We start from the raw sequence: 18194 nt of genomic DNA, 5'->3' as shown, positions 1-18194 counted from the left end.
GGCCTTCTCTCTCCCTCTATAAGTCAATCAAGGGCAGGAATCTTTTGTTTTTTAATTAATTAATTTTTGGCTCTGCGCTGACTTTTCTCCAGTTGCAACAAGCGGGGGCTACTCTCTAGTTTTGGGTCACTGGCTTCCAACTGAAGTGGCTTCTTCTATTGCTGAGTACAGGCTCTAGGGCACGTGGACGTCAGTAGTGGCAACGCCCAGACTCTAGAGCTTCGGCCCAATAGTTGTGGTACATGGGCTTAATTCCTCCTTGAAATGGGGGATCTTCCAGGATCAGGGATGGAACTCATGTTTCCTGCATTGGCAGTGGTTTCTTTACCACTGAGCCAACAGAGAAGCCCGAGGACAGAACTCTTAATGACATACTAACACCTTGTACCTTCTTGTAAACAAGAGGATGGAGAACTGTGGTGGAACAGGCCTGGGCATGAGACCCCCTCCTCCACTTTAGCCAGAAACCAGAGCTGCCCCAGCACACGGAACACAGCAGCCCTGCTACTGTAGAATAGTTAGAATCCTCGTATTCTCTCGCATTCGATGCTCTCAATCATCCTGTTCTTCCGGGTGAAAATACTAAGTGAAAATCATGCAGGTTGAGCAAGATACTTAAGTTCTCATAGCCTCACTTGCTCATTAAAAAATGGGTGCATAATGAGAACCCAATTTTGTGTGTGGAGCAGGATGCCTGCTCCATAGTAGAGCCACCTCCCCACTCTGCCTTCATTGTTCAGTTACTGAGTCCTGCTCAACTCTGCCACCTTATAGGCTGCAGCACACCAGGCTCCTCTGTCCTCCACTGTCTCCCAGAGTTTGCTCAATTCAGGTCCATTGAGTTGATGATGCTATCTAATCATCCCATTCTCTGCCGCCCATTTCCTTTTGCCTTCAGTCTTTCCCAGCATCAGGGTCTTTCCCAGTGAACAGTATGAAGGATATGACACTGGAAGATGAGCCCTGCAGGTTGGAAGGTGTCCAATATGCTAGTGGGGAAGACCAGGGGGCAATTACTAATAACTCCAGAAAAATGAAGCAACTGGGCCAAAGCAGAAACTATCCTCAGCATCTCACTAAATAAAAGAAGGTACTTTCTTCCAAGAGGGAAAAGAGGCAGGTTAAGAAAACTCTTACGTCTCCCTAACAGTCATTAATACAACGTTAGAATGCAAACATCTCTAATTAAGAGCACAGTTGGTCCTGAAGATGTGATGCTCCTTTGATGAAAGAGTTCAACCTTTCTTGTCCTTGCTACTGTCTTCCCAGAAAAAGAATAACATGTCCATGTTTGCACAGCTAAGATTCTCTCCAACTCTGATAGTCTGATTCCGCGTTTCTGTGACTAGCGACATGCTTCAAATTGTTTATTTTCTTGTGCCATCACTCTTAACTCATTCCTTTCGTAAGCATTTTTTTTTTTTTTGTATTACATTTAGAGAAAATTCATTGAGCACATTGTCTGTTTGGCTTTGGACTTGCATTTAATTAAGTATGAATCCCACTAACGTATTTCTGACCAGTATGGAGGCTGATGTTTGGTTAGTTTCTCCCATGAGATGTAAGCTGCTCCCACCCACAATTCCCGCAGCTCAAGGTCTTAAATGATTTATTGATATTGGCTGACTCTAGCCGTGTGTGTGCTCTAAAACCCTAGAGCCTGAGCGCCACTGCTTAGACTGAAGGCCATCAGGACATTTCGTGAACAGAAATCTGAATTCTGCCACTTGGTGCAGGAACTGTGTCCTTTTTTGCCTTCAGTTTTATGTTCCAAGCGGAGGTCATTTCTACCTGTTTGTATGAGAGCACACAGGGACAATACTGGTTCACATGTATGCAGACCCCTGTTCTTTTTCTGTCCCTCAGGGTGTCCCCTAGGACACTATTCCTAAGCCCCTACTATCGGCAATCTCTACATTGCCTTTGAGACAAGTTACTCATCTGAAGACAGGTTGTTTCCCACCCTCCTTCAGACCCAGTTCGTTGAAGCCATGTTTGATCCTCATATCTCTTGTTGGAAGCTTCTTTGCTGGACATAAAGCATTCAATGCAACCAGATTTCCTCTAAGCAGATGTCGATAATGTAGAATTCTGACCTGCCCCCGTGGCTCTTCACAACTGGTTCCTGCTCTGGAAGGTAGCTGTAAAAGGAGAAGGCTGTCCAAAGTCACCTGAAACTTAGGTCCTGTACGAATATCCAGGAAAGAGTGAGATGTATTTCCTTCTTCCCCTTTAGCCTCTAAGCTGATAATTTCATAACTTGTCATTATTAAGCACCCACCAAGTTCAAAGTGTAGGTTGAGTTGCTGGGATTGGAACTAGAAGCTAAAAACCATGGACTCTACCTCCCAGGGACTTAAAGTTTAGTTAATAAAGTAAAGAAACACACCCACGAACAATGTACTCGTAAAAATACATGAATGGTAGTGCAAGCTGTGAAGACAGAGATTTGAGTGACGGCACAACAGACCTAGGGAGAAACAGACAGGTCCTCAACCAGGAACAGCACAGTCTCCACACCAAACCCTCCTGGACAGGCTCTTTCCACTCTGGCTGGATCATCTTGAGGAGCATGGGTAGTTCCTTGATATTAAAGATTGAATATCATTCCATAGGGGTTTCCCAGGTGGTTTAGTGGTAAAGAATCTGCCTGCTGATGCAGGAGATGCAGATTCAATCCCTGAGTGAGTAAGATCCCCCAGAAAAGGAAATGACAACCCACTCCAGTGTTCTTGCCTGGGAAATCCCAGGGGCAGAGGAGGAGCCTGGTGGGCTACAGTCCATGGGGTTGCAGAACAGTTGGACCTGACTGAGTGACTAAATATCATTATCATTCCATAGAGACTGTTCAGTCTCACAAAAAAATGCTCTTCCAAATCTCTCCATCCTTATGAGCAAATGCCTCTCTTAGCCTACCCACTGTGATTGGTACCTGGGAAAGGTTCAAAATGTTCTCCCCTTTGTCAATCAGGCTTTCAGCAGGAAGTAGCTTACTCCCAAACATGCATTTAAGGAAAATTTAATGAAAAAGCTACATATGCACTGTGGGCAGGGTGAAGAGAATCAACAAAGGATGTTGACATACCTAGGGTCTAGCCATCATTGGGAGCTATTACCTTACCCTCTAGACCTAAAGGGGCAAGGGGAATAAGCTGTTTCTGTAACCCAGTAAATGCTATAGCCAGTGAGGAGGGGCTGCCCTGGAGAAGCTGTGTCCATGGATAAGGAACACAGCCTGTTGCCAAACTGGGATGCCAGAGAGAGAGAAGGAGAAAGTGACAACTCTCTCTTTTTGTAAAGCGGGCCACCGAACAGAGAAGGGCCGAGAATGGATCTGGAGGCAAAGAGAAAATACCCCAGACATCCTCCATACCCCAAGTGGGTGCTGTTTCTCACCCAAGTTATGACAATGCCTTTCCAGGAGAATTCTTTCTGGGCTGGAGGATCACCTGGCAAGCTTTGGCTTGCCACTCTATGATTATTGATAAAACACTCAGTAAATCTAAGTACTTGGACTAATGGTTTATTTCCATTAAATTCCAAACATCTTGATCTCTATGAAGCTGTAACATCTAGAGAAAGTAGCAAAAATGTTAACATATTGAAGTAAATCAGATGCCTTCAATGGAAATCTTTAAGAAGACGGTCAAGACTTTATCTTGTAAATTGATTTATCTATCTGTTAATGTATCTGATCATTACTAAGATGCCTATAAGTGTCTAGGAAACTGAACAGTTCTCTCCCAAAGGCATATTTGCAATGAAACTGGAAACAAGATTCTTTTCTTTGAATAATGCATTCCCTTTCTTCACTGCTTCCTTTTTATATATCTTGAGGTACTTTTGAGAAATTTTAATAAGAAGGTAAAATGGAGGATGCCATCCGATCAACAAATTTTGATGTAGAAGCAATATTCTGAAAAGCCAGGCTTTCATTTATTCTAACCCTTAGAGTTCTAGAGTGGAGAAGTACCTGGAGACAAAGACACAGAGAGATATGGGTTGACCTCAGAATATGGTCAGGGTTTTCAAGTCTATTGTTGATCCGTAACAGCTAAATGGACCCAGAAGTGAATTAAAGAATTGCTATTTAGTCTCACTTTCTCTAGTAAGAAGTCATATCCTGACTTTTCACACAAATATAATAACCATCATTGTGTATTTAGTGCTATGTACTGCTAAGGACTCTTAAAAGTTTTCCATGCATTAACTCATAATAATCATCTGAGGCAAGGATTATTCTAAATAACAACCCTTAGAAACCCTTAGTTAATATGCCCAAGGGTACAGCTGGTAAGAAAGAACTGAAATTTGAACCTAGAATTCAAGTTCCACAGACTGTGTTCTTAAATTCACCCTCTGGTTGCTCCAAATTGTGTTTGTGTACAGCTCTGGGGCTTTCAAAATCTTAGTAAAATATTTATAAGTGTACTTATCCTCTACCCCATTTCTCAAAATTTATATCAATTTTATTGCCCATAAATCTCAAAATAGTCCTGTGAGGTAGATATTATTTTTTCCATCATAATCGGGAAACTGAATGACTGAGCAAACTGCCTAGTCAGGAAATGGCAGAGTCAGAACTTGAGTCCAAATGTTCTGACACCAGATCCCATCATTGTTCTGCTGAAACATAGCGTCCTCAAGTCACCCCATCAAGAGCATGAATTCCTGACCCTGCAAAGATAAACTGACTCAGGTTGTAATCTGGGCTGCAGCACTTATTCTCACTGTGTCCTCAGCCAGTAATTTACTCTCTAAGCCTCCGTTTCCTTACCTTTAAAATTGGGATGAAAAAAAACTTAGCTTAGTATTTTAGTTTTACCCACCAGACTTCTTGACCTCCTTAATCAATAAAAATTGGTCAGAGGCCAGAAAAAAAAATTCAGACAATGCTTTATTGGAGCCCCATAGCAGGGGGAGCAAGAACAAGTAACAGTTTCCCTTGCTAGCTCACTGAGGGTAGGGACAAGCTGGTTCCTTATACGGGGTGAGGGTAGAGGTGTGTCCAGGGTTGGGTTAGAGGGATGGATTAGGTGGTCTTCCCACCCCTTTGGTGATGTTCAGTTTTAAGCCAACTTTTTCACTCTCCTCTTTCACTTTCATCAAAGGCTCTTTAGTTCCTCTTCACTTTCTTCCACAAGGGTGGTGTCATCTGCATATCTGAGGTTATTGTTATTTCTCCCGGCAATCTTGATTCCAGTCTGTGCTTCATCCAGACTGGCATTTCCGATGATGTACTCTGCAGGTAAGTTAAATAAGCAGGGTGACAACATACAGACTTGACATATTCCTTTCCCAATTTGGAATCAGTCCGTTGTTCCATGTCCGGTTCCAATTTTTACTTCTTGACCTGCATACAGATTCCTCAGGAGGCAGGTAAGGTGGTCTGGTATTCTCATCTCTTGAAGAATTTTCCACAGTTTGTTGTGATCCACACAGTCAAAGGCTTCGCGTAGTCGATAAAGCAGAAGTAGATGTTTTTCTGAAACTCTCCTGCCATTTAAGTGCATTTATATGGATTTCCCTAGTACCTCAGCTGGTGAAGAATCTGCCTGCAATTCAGGAGACACTGGTTTGATTCTTGGGTCAGGAAGATCATTTGGAGAAAGGATAGGCTACCCACCCACTCCAGTATTCTTGGGCTTCCCTGGTGGCTCAGATGGTAAGAATCCACCTGCAATGTGGGAGTCTTGGAGTCAGTCCCTGGGTTGGGAAGATCCTCTGGAGAAGGCTACCCACTCCAGTATTCTTGCCCAGAGAATTTCATGGACAGAGGAGCCTGGTGGGCTATAGTCGACGGGGTTGCAAAGAGTCAGACGTGACTGAGCAACTTTCACTTTTACTTCATACATGTTTGGAGCAGCAGGGAAAGTATTTGACTAGTACTTGCCTCTGTATAACAGGAAGTATTGTTTAAAGCATGACATGTAGCAGCAGGTATGGATGCTGTGATGTTTGCGATCATTTCCACCACTTCACTTTAGGGCTTCTCTCTGCGAAACAGCCAGTCTGTGCAGAGTTCGACAGCAGCCTCAGGGCAGTATCTCAAACACATAGAAGATGTGTGTATCTAGGACCTCCTTCAGTAGAAAAGCAGAGAGCTCAAGCTTTTACCTCACATACCTGTATGACAAGGCTGGCCCTACCACTTACCAAGCTATGTAAACGTCTCTGGGCCTTGTGTGTAAACTGGTTATGATGCTGATAGCCCCTCACAGGATGTTGAGAGGATGAAGTAAATCAGCACATGTAATACCCTTATACAAGTACAGTTGCTCACTAGACCCATGAACTACTTTTATATATCCTCCATGAGAGCTGGACAGGACTGAGTTCCTGGTTTCTCTTAGGGAGAGCAAACACAGCAATTAAAGGGAGTATGATAAGTTCCAAATTTTCATTATCAATCATTACGAACGTCAGATGGAAGCTATTTCAGTATTCTCCACTAATGTGGAAGCCAGTTTTCCTCTTCTTACATTTTAGAAAAGAGCCATTCATATTTATTGAGTACCTCCAAAGAACATGGCTGTGTGCTGAGCAGTAGTGGCAGAAGACATCCATTTCCAGTGCGGAAAATGTCTTGTAATCTCTTTGCTAGCTTCACATCTCTGAATTTCAAAAGCACCAGTAGAAGCGAACACAATGTTCTGCTGTACCCTTCTTCCCCTGGGTCCCAGAATTCAATTAAAATCATGTTCCATCTTGCCTGATGCAAAGTGCTTTAGATTAAAGGAGCCTGGAATGCAAGGACCATATCTGTAAAAGCATGACTATAATGGACCCGGCAAAGCACCATGCAAACAGACATGCTGAAAAAACTCCATTTGATGATGAAAGAAAATCAGATAGGTAGATGGTTAAACAGATAGCTACCCAGAGCTTTCCAGCCAGTGATTCCTTTATGAATGCAGCCTGCAGGACTGTTAATGAATTTTTTTTTAAGTCTTATCATCATCATATCATTTCAGATTTATTGCCTCCTCTTTTTAGTCTCTCTTAACCTCAGTTCTGGCAAAGCCTATTTTGGTGTGTTGCTCTTTGAGCATGCTCAAAACCCATGTCAAGCTACCCTTTAAAAAGGCATTGGTGTGAATGCCATGGGAAAATGTACTCCAAGGTTGCAGATGAATTGATATGATTTCCTTGATTGTATCTTTTTATTTATGAGGCATAATTTATGAGCGCTGGAGAGCAAACTGCAATGAGTGATGACGAAGTGCAGCCCAAGTCATAAATCAGGAGCAGTGAAAGAAGAGGTGATTTTGATCAAATCTATTGAATTAGCTGTTGGCCTTAGCCAATATAGGTATCGGAAAGACCTTTTTAATATCTATTTGTCTCTCCTGGGAGTATGATCACAATCTCATTACATGCCCCTAGGAAACAAATAATTTAATTGTTAGCCTGTTAACATGTAACCTATTTACTCTTCTTATTAATTACTGGCATGGCTGTTCATGTTGGACTTGTTTGTTTCTGATGTGAATTGTCATGAAAATATATTCATATTCTCCAGTTTTTGTGAATAATGTTGGATCGCTAGTGCTGCCTGATGAAACGATATTGTTGAAATGTTTCTGTTTTATCAAGAATTGCCATTTATTCCACAAGGAAGTATGTTATAGAATATCACAGAAGTTGCAGAGAACTGAAAAATTCCTCCATGTATTAATCCTATGAGAGTCACAGTTATACTTCAACTTGTAATAAACAGCCTGGAAAAAAGTGCAAAATCTCAAAATGCTTCAAGGGTAAGGACAGCCACTGTCACTTACAGTAGGAGTCATCAGATAAGAGGGGTTTTGTGAAAGATTACTGGATGAATTTGGTTATTCCTATGTGTGTGTGTTAATCGCTCAGTTGTGTCTGACTCTGCAACCCCATGGACTGTAGCCAGCCAGGCTCTACTCCATGGAATTCTTGAGACAAGAATGCTGGAGTGGGTTGTTCTCATTTCTCCAGGGGATCTTCCTGACCGAGGGATTGAGCCTGAGTCTCCTGCATTGCAGGCAGATTCCTTATCTTTGAGCCACTAGGAAAGTCCCATTATTCCTATGGTCCATTTTTTATATGGAAAATAACAAATACATGACCAAGTAGACATCAACTGGATACTAACAGTATAGAAAGCATTGCTAGGTTTGTTCTCTTGGTCTTATCAAGACTTGTAGCATTTCCTCAACCAAAAGAATCGTAAGGTATTTTTTATAATTAAGAAACCCTGAAATTTTACAATAAGAATTTCTCTTTGCACTAAGACTGCACTTGGAAAATATTAGTCCTGGGGAATGCTATTTGAGAAAGTTATGAGCCATTGAGTGAGACAAACCATTAAAATGAAAACTACGGTTAAGCATGGAAATTTTGCTGAAGAATAGTTGCTGCTGCTGCTGCTAAGTCGCTTCAGTCGTGTCCGACTCTGTGCGACCCCATAGACGGCAGCCCACCAGGCTCCCCCGTCCCTGGGATTCTCCAGGCAAGAACACTGGAGTGGGTTGCCATTTCCTTCTCCAATGCGTGAAAGTGAAGTCACTCAGTCGTGTCCGACCCTCAGCAACCTATATGGACTGCAGCCTTCCAGGCTCCTCCGTCCATGGGATTTTCCAGGCAAGAGTATTGGAGTGCGGTACCATTGCCTTCTCCGAAAGAATAGTTAGGTCATTAATATAAGCACCCAATGGGCCCCCACGCTAAGGTTTCTAAAGTGTCTCTCTTCTTTCATCCTCACTGGAGTCGTGACTCCTTCTCTTTCTCTTCTACAAAATTTCTTACAAATGCTTCTGTTCACAAACTCTTGCTTTCCCTCTGGAATAAAATTAGGGGGGAAAATATTGGGTGAGAGGAATTAAGTACCTTTTAAAATAGTTATTAATGTTCATCTGGGCTGCACGGGGGCCGGGGTGGGGGGTGGGGGGGATACCCAGCAAGTTCTAGAAATAACAGTGTCTCAAGAAATTTGCACCTGAAGTGAAAACTAGGTGCTAAATGGTCATTCTACAAAAGCTAGTGAACTCTGCTTTGTTTGGAACTCTGGCCACTGTAATAAACTCAGTTGATGATCATTGCAATTGTAACATATTCAGCCAGATACATGCTGTGTGTTTATTTGAATGGCTGAAGGTAATGACAGAAGTAATGCAAAGTGCAATTCTGAATAGACAACATGTGAATAGAAATTGAAAAAAAAACACAACTGTATGATTTCTGTACCTGGTTCTGTAGGGAATAGCTCTGTGTTTCTCAAACAAGACTGGGCACAAGAATCACTTGGAAATCTTTTTAAAAGGCAGGTTCTGAGATCCTTTCACTAGAAATTCTCTTACAGGAAAGCAAAATGATTCTGAAGATAATAGCCAAGGAGCACGTTTGGACAAAGACTCCTCTGAAGGAAGATGTGTAAAAGGCAGTTGTCAACAGACGACAAACAGTTGAACCCATTGTTTCCACAGCAGTGAGATTTGGGCAGCATGGTGGCAGATGTTGACATTTCATGTAATTAAAACTTTTTAAAGCAACATATAGTAATTAGTCCTAGGAGGCTGGGAAAGTGGGCAGAGGATAAATAAAAGAACAATTTTATCTTTAATGGGCAACAGCATAAGGTTGATGATAGTCACTAGTTAGATAACAAAAATTAGATTGAAAACAAATAGATTTATTCTTTTGCTAGTCAGTCAGAAAATCTGGGGTTAGATCATTTTAGTTATTTTTAATTTATTCAAATATTTAATCTATGTTTTCTATGACATCCTCTTACATTGTAACTCCTTTCATGGTTTCACCCAAAACCTTGGAGAGGAAAGCACCTCACCTCAGCCAGCCCTAACCTGTTCTAATTAATAGCTCTAAGTTGGGAAATCCCTAACTCTTACAGTTATAATGTGTGGGTGTGTGTGTTGTATGTGTGTGTGTATATATGTGCACATGTGCCAATGTTCATTAAACCCAAATGATAAATAGAAACTTTAATCACCTTTAATTGTTTTATTATCAAAGGATAAATATCTTCAACTAGATAGTGTTAGTGTGAGGATATTTTGCATAAACAAAAGATGAAATGTATCCTTACTTTTTTTCACTCTTGAGCATGAAATTTGTAAACTATACTTTAGTTTTCCACTCTTAAAAAGTCCCTTCTTTTTTCTGAGTAACTCATATATTGTTTATATCCCCTGGTGGCTCAGTAGTAAAGAATCCACCTGCAATACAGGGAGATGCAGGTTGGATCCCTGAATCAGGAAGATCCCCTGGAGAAGGAAATGGCAACCCACTCCAGTGTTCTTGCCTAGGAAATCCCATGGACAGAGGAGCCTGGCAGGCTACAGTCCATGGGGTCACAAAGAGTCAGATGTGACTTAGTGACTCAACAACAGCAACAAGAATATGTGAGGGGAATCTTGGAATACAAATCAGGTGGGTTGGTTTATTAGGTAAATAAGAGGTAGATAGGTGGCAGATAGATATCGATATTGTGTTAGCCAAAAAGTTCATTCAAGTTTTTTCATAACATCTATGGAAAAATGCAAATGAACTTTTTTGCCAACCTGATAGGTAGCTAGATAGACAGACTAAGTAGGCAACTCTAGCTCTGTTCTCCAGATATCTCATTTCTTAATGTTTATATAGGTTCATTAAAAATAGAAGATCAGAGTATACTACTCACATTTCCCCATACAAGATCTCTGCTTTTTATCTACCATATAAAGATGGACCTAAATCTTTGGGCCATTATTTCTCAGTAAAAATAAACCATAGGCATAATCTGTTAGTATTTTTATCCTGAACCTTAAGCTATACTTTAGTTCCTTTATCTCCTGTTTAGCTGGGCATAGACAAAAATCTACAGCGATTTTTAGCTAAATGACTTTTTACCTTGAGAGAGAGAAAGACAGAAAGAGAATCAGTGACAGTTTCTTTCTGCCTTTTCTTCTGGTAGTTTGGCATAAGAGATACTGCCTTGTGGTACAAGTCTTGAGAAATCCATAATGCTTCATTAGCACAGCTTTCTTCACTGTAACTGCTTTCATTTTCAGAGGAGCTCATGTAAATAGGCTGCTCCTGCTTTGCATAAGCATGTTGATTTATATGAATGCTATTTTGATCTCAAATTGATTGAATACTAAAAAGAAAGATTAGGAAAAAAGCACTATTATGAAGGTCTCCTCTCAAAGACAAAAGACACTAGAGCCTACATTCATTCCCAGTTACTGATGGGGAATTCTGTATGGCCCAGTTTTTATTTTTTTAATATTTCTAGAAAAATACAGTAAAATACTACATTACTGAGACTCAAATGTTTTAAAATACCATGGGTTAAATTATATTTTGGAACTAGAACTTCACCCCGTAAAAACTCATGCAACGCAGAAAGGCATGAGGTCTAGACCTAACTGCCAGCGTGAGCATTAAAAAGTCTTAATAGACTTGGTGCTCAGTAGTTAATCCGCCTGCCAATGCAGGAGACGCAGGAGACGCAGGTTTGATCCCTGAGTCAGGAAGATCCCCCGGAGGAGGGCATGGCAACACACTCTAGTATTCTTGCCTGGAAAAACTCATGGACAGAAGAGCCTGATGGGCTACCGTCCATGGGGTCTTCAAGAGCTGGACATGACTGAGTGACTGAGCGTGAATTAATAGGCAGCTTGCTGAATTTTTATTTTGTCAAACCCAGTTGCACTTTCCTCCTTGTGTTCTCCATCCTTTGTGGCCCCTACTAAAATCCTGTATGCACGTAAATTACCAACCAAAGCCTTAAACTTGGCAAAGAGTTTGATATCAGTATGCTCACCTTATTTTGCATCCCTTTCTCAAGAATATTTATTTTCTTTTCAAACTTTGTCACTTATTGTGTAATCAAAAATGCTTTCCTACCCTCCATAAAGAAATTTTCAGTAAAAGAGGTTAGCAGACTGAAGTCAGAGGCTCTTTCTCATCAGCCTTACCGTCTGACCTCCTCATCAGTTATTTCCTATAGCTACTCTCCCTGTTGTAAGACTGACCATGGCCATTCCAGAGAGGGTGGTAAGAGCAGCTGTTGTGTTCTGCCCTGGACCCTGGTTTCCATGGAACCTGGCTCTCGCATTGCTAAGACAGTTTTCTGCTCCTTACTTCCCTGGGTCTATCAAAACAAACCTTCGTCATTCAAGGCAACCTGGGTATGCCTGTTTACCCTTGCAAGCTGAGATTTTACCTAATCCAGAATTGCAGGTAATTGTCTATAGACAAGTCATTTAATATTCATAATCCTGAGTATCTTACTTATGTGTATGGATGACATACAGAATCAAAAGCACAGCTTACTGGAAAGAGCAATAAAATTTCCTGGAGAGTAGAATTCTAGTTTCAGGTCTTGGGACTTCTGTCACCTTGAACAAGACAGTCACATTTCAGAGGCTTGATTTCCTCATCTGTAAAAGGGGCCAATAATATATTCTCCAGCCACCTTACAAAGTTGTGTTTGTGAGGACCTACTCAGTGAATATTTGTTAAAGTGTCTTGTAAAGTATAAAATTTATACAAATGTGAGTGATTATTATCCACGTGACGGGAGCAATGGATCAGAGCACTGAAAAGAGCAGGCTCTACTTAGTAAGTAGGTTAGTTATCTCTTTTTAAAATGGCGCATGTATATCAATTATTTCTCAATAAAACTGGGGTGAAAAACAGGGCTTCTGGCAATCCTGTCAGCAACAGCCTGGAGATTTGCTCTTGACTGTAATTCAAGAACAATTCAACATCAGAAAGATTACTTTTAGAGAAATCTGCAAAAAAAAAAAGTACAGAAACATTTATAGGAGTTAGCCTAACTGCTGAAATCTCTCTGATATTCATTAAATTCTCTTAAAGATATTATTGCTGTGAAAGCAAAATAAAAATGAAACTAAACTCTCACTGCAAAGTATTCTCCTACAGTGTTTCCTAAATATCTTGAATTTGAACATTCCACATGCTCTTTTAACATCACACACCTAGAACACATGTACTATAGAATCAAGTTTTCAAGACTTGCCTTTAAAAGCTCAAAACAAATATATATAATTAAATACATATATATGTTATAAATAGACAATTATATATCATATGTATTATATGAATTATAATATTCATGTATGTGTATATATGTGTGTGTATAGACACACACACACAAAGACACCAAATGCAGAAAAATTTGCCTGAAGTTAGACTTGCCCAACATGAAAGCTTACTAAGGAAGACTCCTACTCCTAAACATGCAGACAGTCCGCTCGTATTGCCATTTAGATCTATCATCCTGATTGATCACTGTGTAGTTGGCTATTATTGGGCCTAATTTAACCCTATCCACTCACACATCCATCTACTCTGTCTATTGTACCTGACATTCTACAAATTACTTGCTCATGCAAATAATGACCTAAGGCAACCTTTTAGGATATTCGTGTTTAATTATACAAATGGTGCTTGATAAATAAGATTATACCTCCTTCCATATGTTTATTCACTTCTTGATGAAAGGAAAATTTAATTTTCATGCAGATTGAGTGAGGACAGGGTTTAAGAATTGCTGAGTTTTATGGAGTCTGCAGATCCATCCGGTTTGCAGAAGCTAACAAAAATCACTCCACGCCCCGCATAGGGATGAGCAGCTTTTCATTAGGCTTAAATCAGCTGATTGCATTTGGAAACCGAGGTTCTAATCAGCCCCTCTGTTGTTCACAGGGTCAAAGGCTAAAAGGAGGGAAGACCTGCCCTCCTTTGTGATTGTGAAGTTCCAGAATCACAGTGTCTCTCATTCTGTTGTGTTCAGTTGCTCTGGTTGCCAGCTTCTTTGCAGCTTGAGGTTACCTTGCTTTTGATGGGTCTTACTGATTTCTCTTTGGAGGTCTGGGCCGTGAATTCAGCAGGAAAAGCCCCCAGCAGCTGGTCGCGGTGTAGAACTGGACCTGCCCCCCCGGAAGGTCTCAGGGCCCCCAAGTTCCACGCGGTTTCTGCCACCCAAGCAGTGGTCAACATCAGCGCCCCCAGGAAGCCCAACGGGATTGTCACTCTCTACAGATTGTTCTCCAGGAGCACCAGCGGGGCCCAGACAGTGGTGAGCAGCAGTATTCTGATTGGTTTACTTAAATAATCAAGCTTGGTGCCCTTGCTTTTTGTCAGTCTTGATCCTTCTTTCTTATCCATCTGTTCTCAGTTGCCCCGTGGTGACCTTAGTGACACAAAGATCCCACTGCAAAGAAATAGCATCAGGAAACATACAGAAGATATGTAAATGCTTGGGGTGAGGAGGGCTAAAGGTGGTATTCAAGACTCCACTGATCTTGTAAGAAGCCTAAGACCTTAGAGATAATCAAGTTAATTGAATGAATTTAATTAGGATACACATGTCAGGCACTTAACATAGTAGCGGCTTGTAGTAAGGGGCCAAGAAACAGTCTTTGTCAGTGATGTAAATGTTAATGTGAAAAGGGAAAAAAATAGAGCAAAGGAAAACCTCAGAATCCCCATTTGGCATGAGCAAATCGCTAATAACACACTGAAAACTCAGTCTTTCGAGAAAGTTCTAGGTCTTTGGAAAAGACAACAGAATGGTTCAGCTCAGCCCTACTCCACTGTTCATGCAATAACACATTTGGGGCACACTGAGGAGATAAGACAGTCCTGTCGTGGGAAGTCACCTTTCACATTGGGTTTTAGCCCAGCCACTGGCTGAAAAGGACACTAGTAATCAACTAGTCTGGTTCCTGCATTATTTAAACCAACAGACTACCATCCTGGAGATGAAGTCTCTTTTCTCTGCAGGACAGCTGGTATCACTGTCACATTTCTCATGAATAAGTATAGATTATAATACTTTGTTCACACAGACCTCATAGAGAAATTGTGCACATCCCAGTATTACATGATAAATTATTTAGACTGATTGAGGGAACAATTTTGGCAAGTGTGGAGAAATCCTTTGAGGCCAGCGTGCCAAGTATGGAAACACAATTTCAAAAGATCACTCACACGCAGGGAAGTCTCATATTGAATGTTAAAGAAATATTAGCATATTTTCTACAAGGCTTCCGATTCAATAAATATAGATGATGTAAATACAATCAACCCTTGATTATCCATGCTTATAAAATGATAATATTAATAAACTAAAATAATTTATATTTAGAGTGCCTTGTATACATTTTTCTAAATAACAGGTAGCTCTTCTTAATTAAATGTTGCTTATGTTAATGTGAAAATGATTTTCCAGTTTTGGAGCTCTTTTGTTCCAAAGAGCACTTATTAAAACCACAATAAGGTAAAAAACATTTGCTCCAGATAAATGAAAAAGTTTATAATGCAACAAAGGTAACTGAGGAAAAAAGTATATTTCGTATAGAACAACACCTTTAGAGAAACACATGGACTTTCAAACCCTTAAATCTATATATAAATATATTGAAAAAGCAAGAGAGTTTCAGAGAAGTATCTACTACTGCTTTATTGACTACGCCAAAGCCTTTGACTGTGTGGATCATAACAAACTGTGGAAAATTGTTGAAGAGACGGGAATACCAGATCACCTGATCTGCCTCCTGAGAAATCTATATGGAGGTCAAGAAGCAACAGTTAGAAGTGGACATGGAACAACAGACTGGTTCCAAATCAGGAAAGGAGTACATCAAGGCTATATATATTGTCATCCTTCTTATTTAACTTCTATACAGAGTACATCATGCGAAATACCAGATTAAATGAAGCACAAGCTGGAATTCAGATTGCAGGGAGAAATATCTATAACCTCAGATATGCAGATGACACCACCCTTATGAGAGAAAGCAAAGAATTAAAAAGCCTCTTGATGAAGGTGAAAGAGGAGAGTGAAAAACTTGGCTTAATACTCAATATTCAAAAAACTAAGATCATGGCATCCAGTCCCAGCACTTCATGACAAATTGATGGGGAAACAATGGAAACAGTGGGAGACTTTATTTTGGAAGGCCTCAAAATCACTGCAGATGGTGACTGAAGCCATGAAATTAAAAGACGCTTGCTCCTTGGAAGAAAAGCTATGATCAACCTAGACAGGGTATTAAAAAGCAGAGACATTACTTTGCCAACAAAGGTCCATCTAGTCAAAGCTATCATTTTTCTGGTAGTCGTGTATGGATGTAAGAGTTGGACCATTAAGAAAGCTGAGTGCCAAAAATTGATGCTTCTGAACTGTGGTGTTGGAGAAGACTCTTGAGAGTCCCTTGGACTCCAAGGAGATGCAACCAGTCAATCCTAAAGGAATACAGTCCTGAAAATTCATTGAAAGGACTGATGCTGAAGCTGAAACTCCAATACTTTGGCCACCTTGTGCAAAGAACTGATTCATTGGAAAAGACCTTGATGCTAGGAAAGATTGAAGGCAGGAGAAGGGGACAACAGAGGATGAGATGGTTGGATGGCGTCACCGACTCAATGAACATGAGTTTGAGTAAACTCTGGGAGTTGGTGATGGACAGGGAGGCCTGGCGTGCTGCAGTCCATGGCGTTGCAGAAGAGTCGGACACAGCTAAACGACTGAACTGAACTGACTGATATATAAAATATATTTCAAGCTCATGATACTCAACTTTAGAATTTGAGGGGAGTTTTGATACCCAAATTATTGATCCACACAAGTAACAATGGCAGAATATGAACCTTAGAAAACGTTGAGTTTGAAATATAATTCAAATATAGATTTTTTTCAAAAACACATCATCCTGAGGGTCACAGAACTTGGTCAGTATTTTGTGAGCTTTGTGCCATTTTCTAGTTTTCTGGTAATAGACAACACTGTGCCTTGTGATTCCTATCCTGTGGCCTCAAACTTCTATCCAACTATTATCTCATTGCATTTTTTGGCATGTGTAAGCCATGGCTCTCCCCCTGGTCATTCCTGAGGGTAAGTACTGTGCTGGATGCTAGGGTGCTCCCAGACTAACTAGTGAGGCACTGTTTTCAGAGAATGTATGGTACATGATGAAAGTGAACCAACTGTATGTGATTTGTGACCAGGCCTCATCTAGCCTTTTCTCTCCTTCTACAGCTGGCTGAAGGCCTGGCCACCCAGCAGACTCTTCACGGCCTGCAGCCCTTCACGACCTACTCCATTGGGGTGGAGGCCTGCACTTGCTTCAATTGTTGCAGCCAAGGGCCAACAGCAGAGCTGAGAACGCCTCCTGCTCCACCCGCAGGATTGTCCTCTCCGCAAATCCAGATGCTGGCCTCAAGGACAGCCTCCTTCCAGTGGAGTCCACCACTGTTCCCCAACGGTGTTATTCAAAGGTAGTGTGGGAGAGCCAAAGGGAGAAATAAACCAAAATAAGACATGTACATGGACCTTCAGCTTCCCAACCCTCCCCAGGAAGACATGCTGATTGAACAGGTACCTATGGCAAAATGGGCTTCCCAGGTGGCTCAGACAGTGAAGAAGCTGCCTGCAATGCAGGAGACCTGAGTTCAAGCCCTGGCTTGGGAAGATCCCCTGGAGAAGGGAATGGCAACCCACTCCAGTATTCTTGCCTGGAGAATTCAATGGACAGGGGAACCTGGTGGGCTACAGTCCTTGAAGTTGCAAAGAGTTGGACACGACTGAGCAACTAACACTTCATTTCACTTTATAGCAAAACAGACAAATAAATCGATGTGTGGTCAAATTCCTTACAAAGTATTTCAATCATAAAATCAGCTAAGGATAGAAAGGTGAACAACAAAAATAAGAAACACAAGCCAGGGACTTTCTTAGCAATCCAGTGGCTATGAGAACATACCTCCACTTCAGGAGGCACAAGTTTAATCCCTGGTCCTTTGTGGCTCGAAGTGTGCTGCCAAAACAATGAAAGAAAGTTGAGGAAATGTGTTCCCCTTCATTGAAAGAATGTGCTCCACCTCACAGTTCCCTGGAATTTTTCACTCTGCAGGGCTCAGCTAGAATATAAGGAACTTCAGTGGCTGAATCAGAATTCCTTTGATGTAATTTAAAGTGTTGTAATGAACCACTGTTTGAAAGAGCAAAGATATAGATTTCACTCAAAATAATCTGTAGAGAGAAGAGATATTCTTTATTTCCGACAGAAGTTTTATCACTGTCCTCCAAAAGGAGAAATATCTTCTCTGTACCAACAAGGGTTCCTGACTGCTGGGTGGACAGCGACATGTGTATACATGGGACTTCCCTTATCATTTTTCTGGTTCCATCT

The 18194-nt window shown here is 41.1% G+C and overlaps 1 protein-coding gene across 1 annotated transcript in view; it reads left to right on the top strand.

Moving 5' to 3' along the window:
* USH2A (usherin) overlaps positions 1 to 18194 on the top strand; it is a 930744-nt gene that overhangs the window by 868417 nt on the left and 44133 nt on the right. The window contains exons 64-65 of the mRNA XM_052653949.1: positions 13868 to 14077; positions 17042 to 17280. Of these exons, the coding sequence (XP_052509909.1) occupies positions 13868 to 14077; positions 17042 to 17280 (449 nt within the window). The remainder of the gene's footprint in view (positions 1 to 13867; positions 14078 to 17041; positions 17281 to 18194) is intronic.

The sequence above is a fragment of the Budorcas taxicolor genome, chromosome 16, assembly GCF_023091745.1.
Source record: "Budorcas taxicolor isolate Tak-1 chromosome 16, Takin1.1, whole genome shotgun sequence".
In the NCBI taxonomy this organism is placed as follows: Eukaryota; Metazoa; Chordata; class Mammalia; order Artiodactyla; family Bovidae; genus Budorcas; species Budorcas taxicolor.
This window is presented reverse-complemented; position numbering and strand designations above follow the sequence as displayed.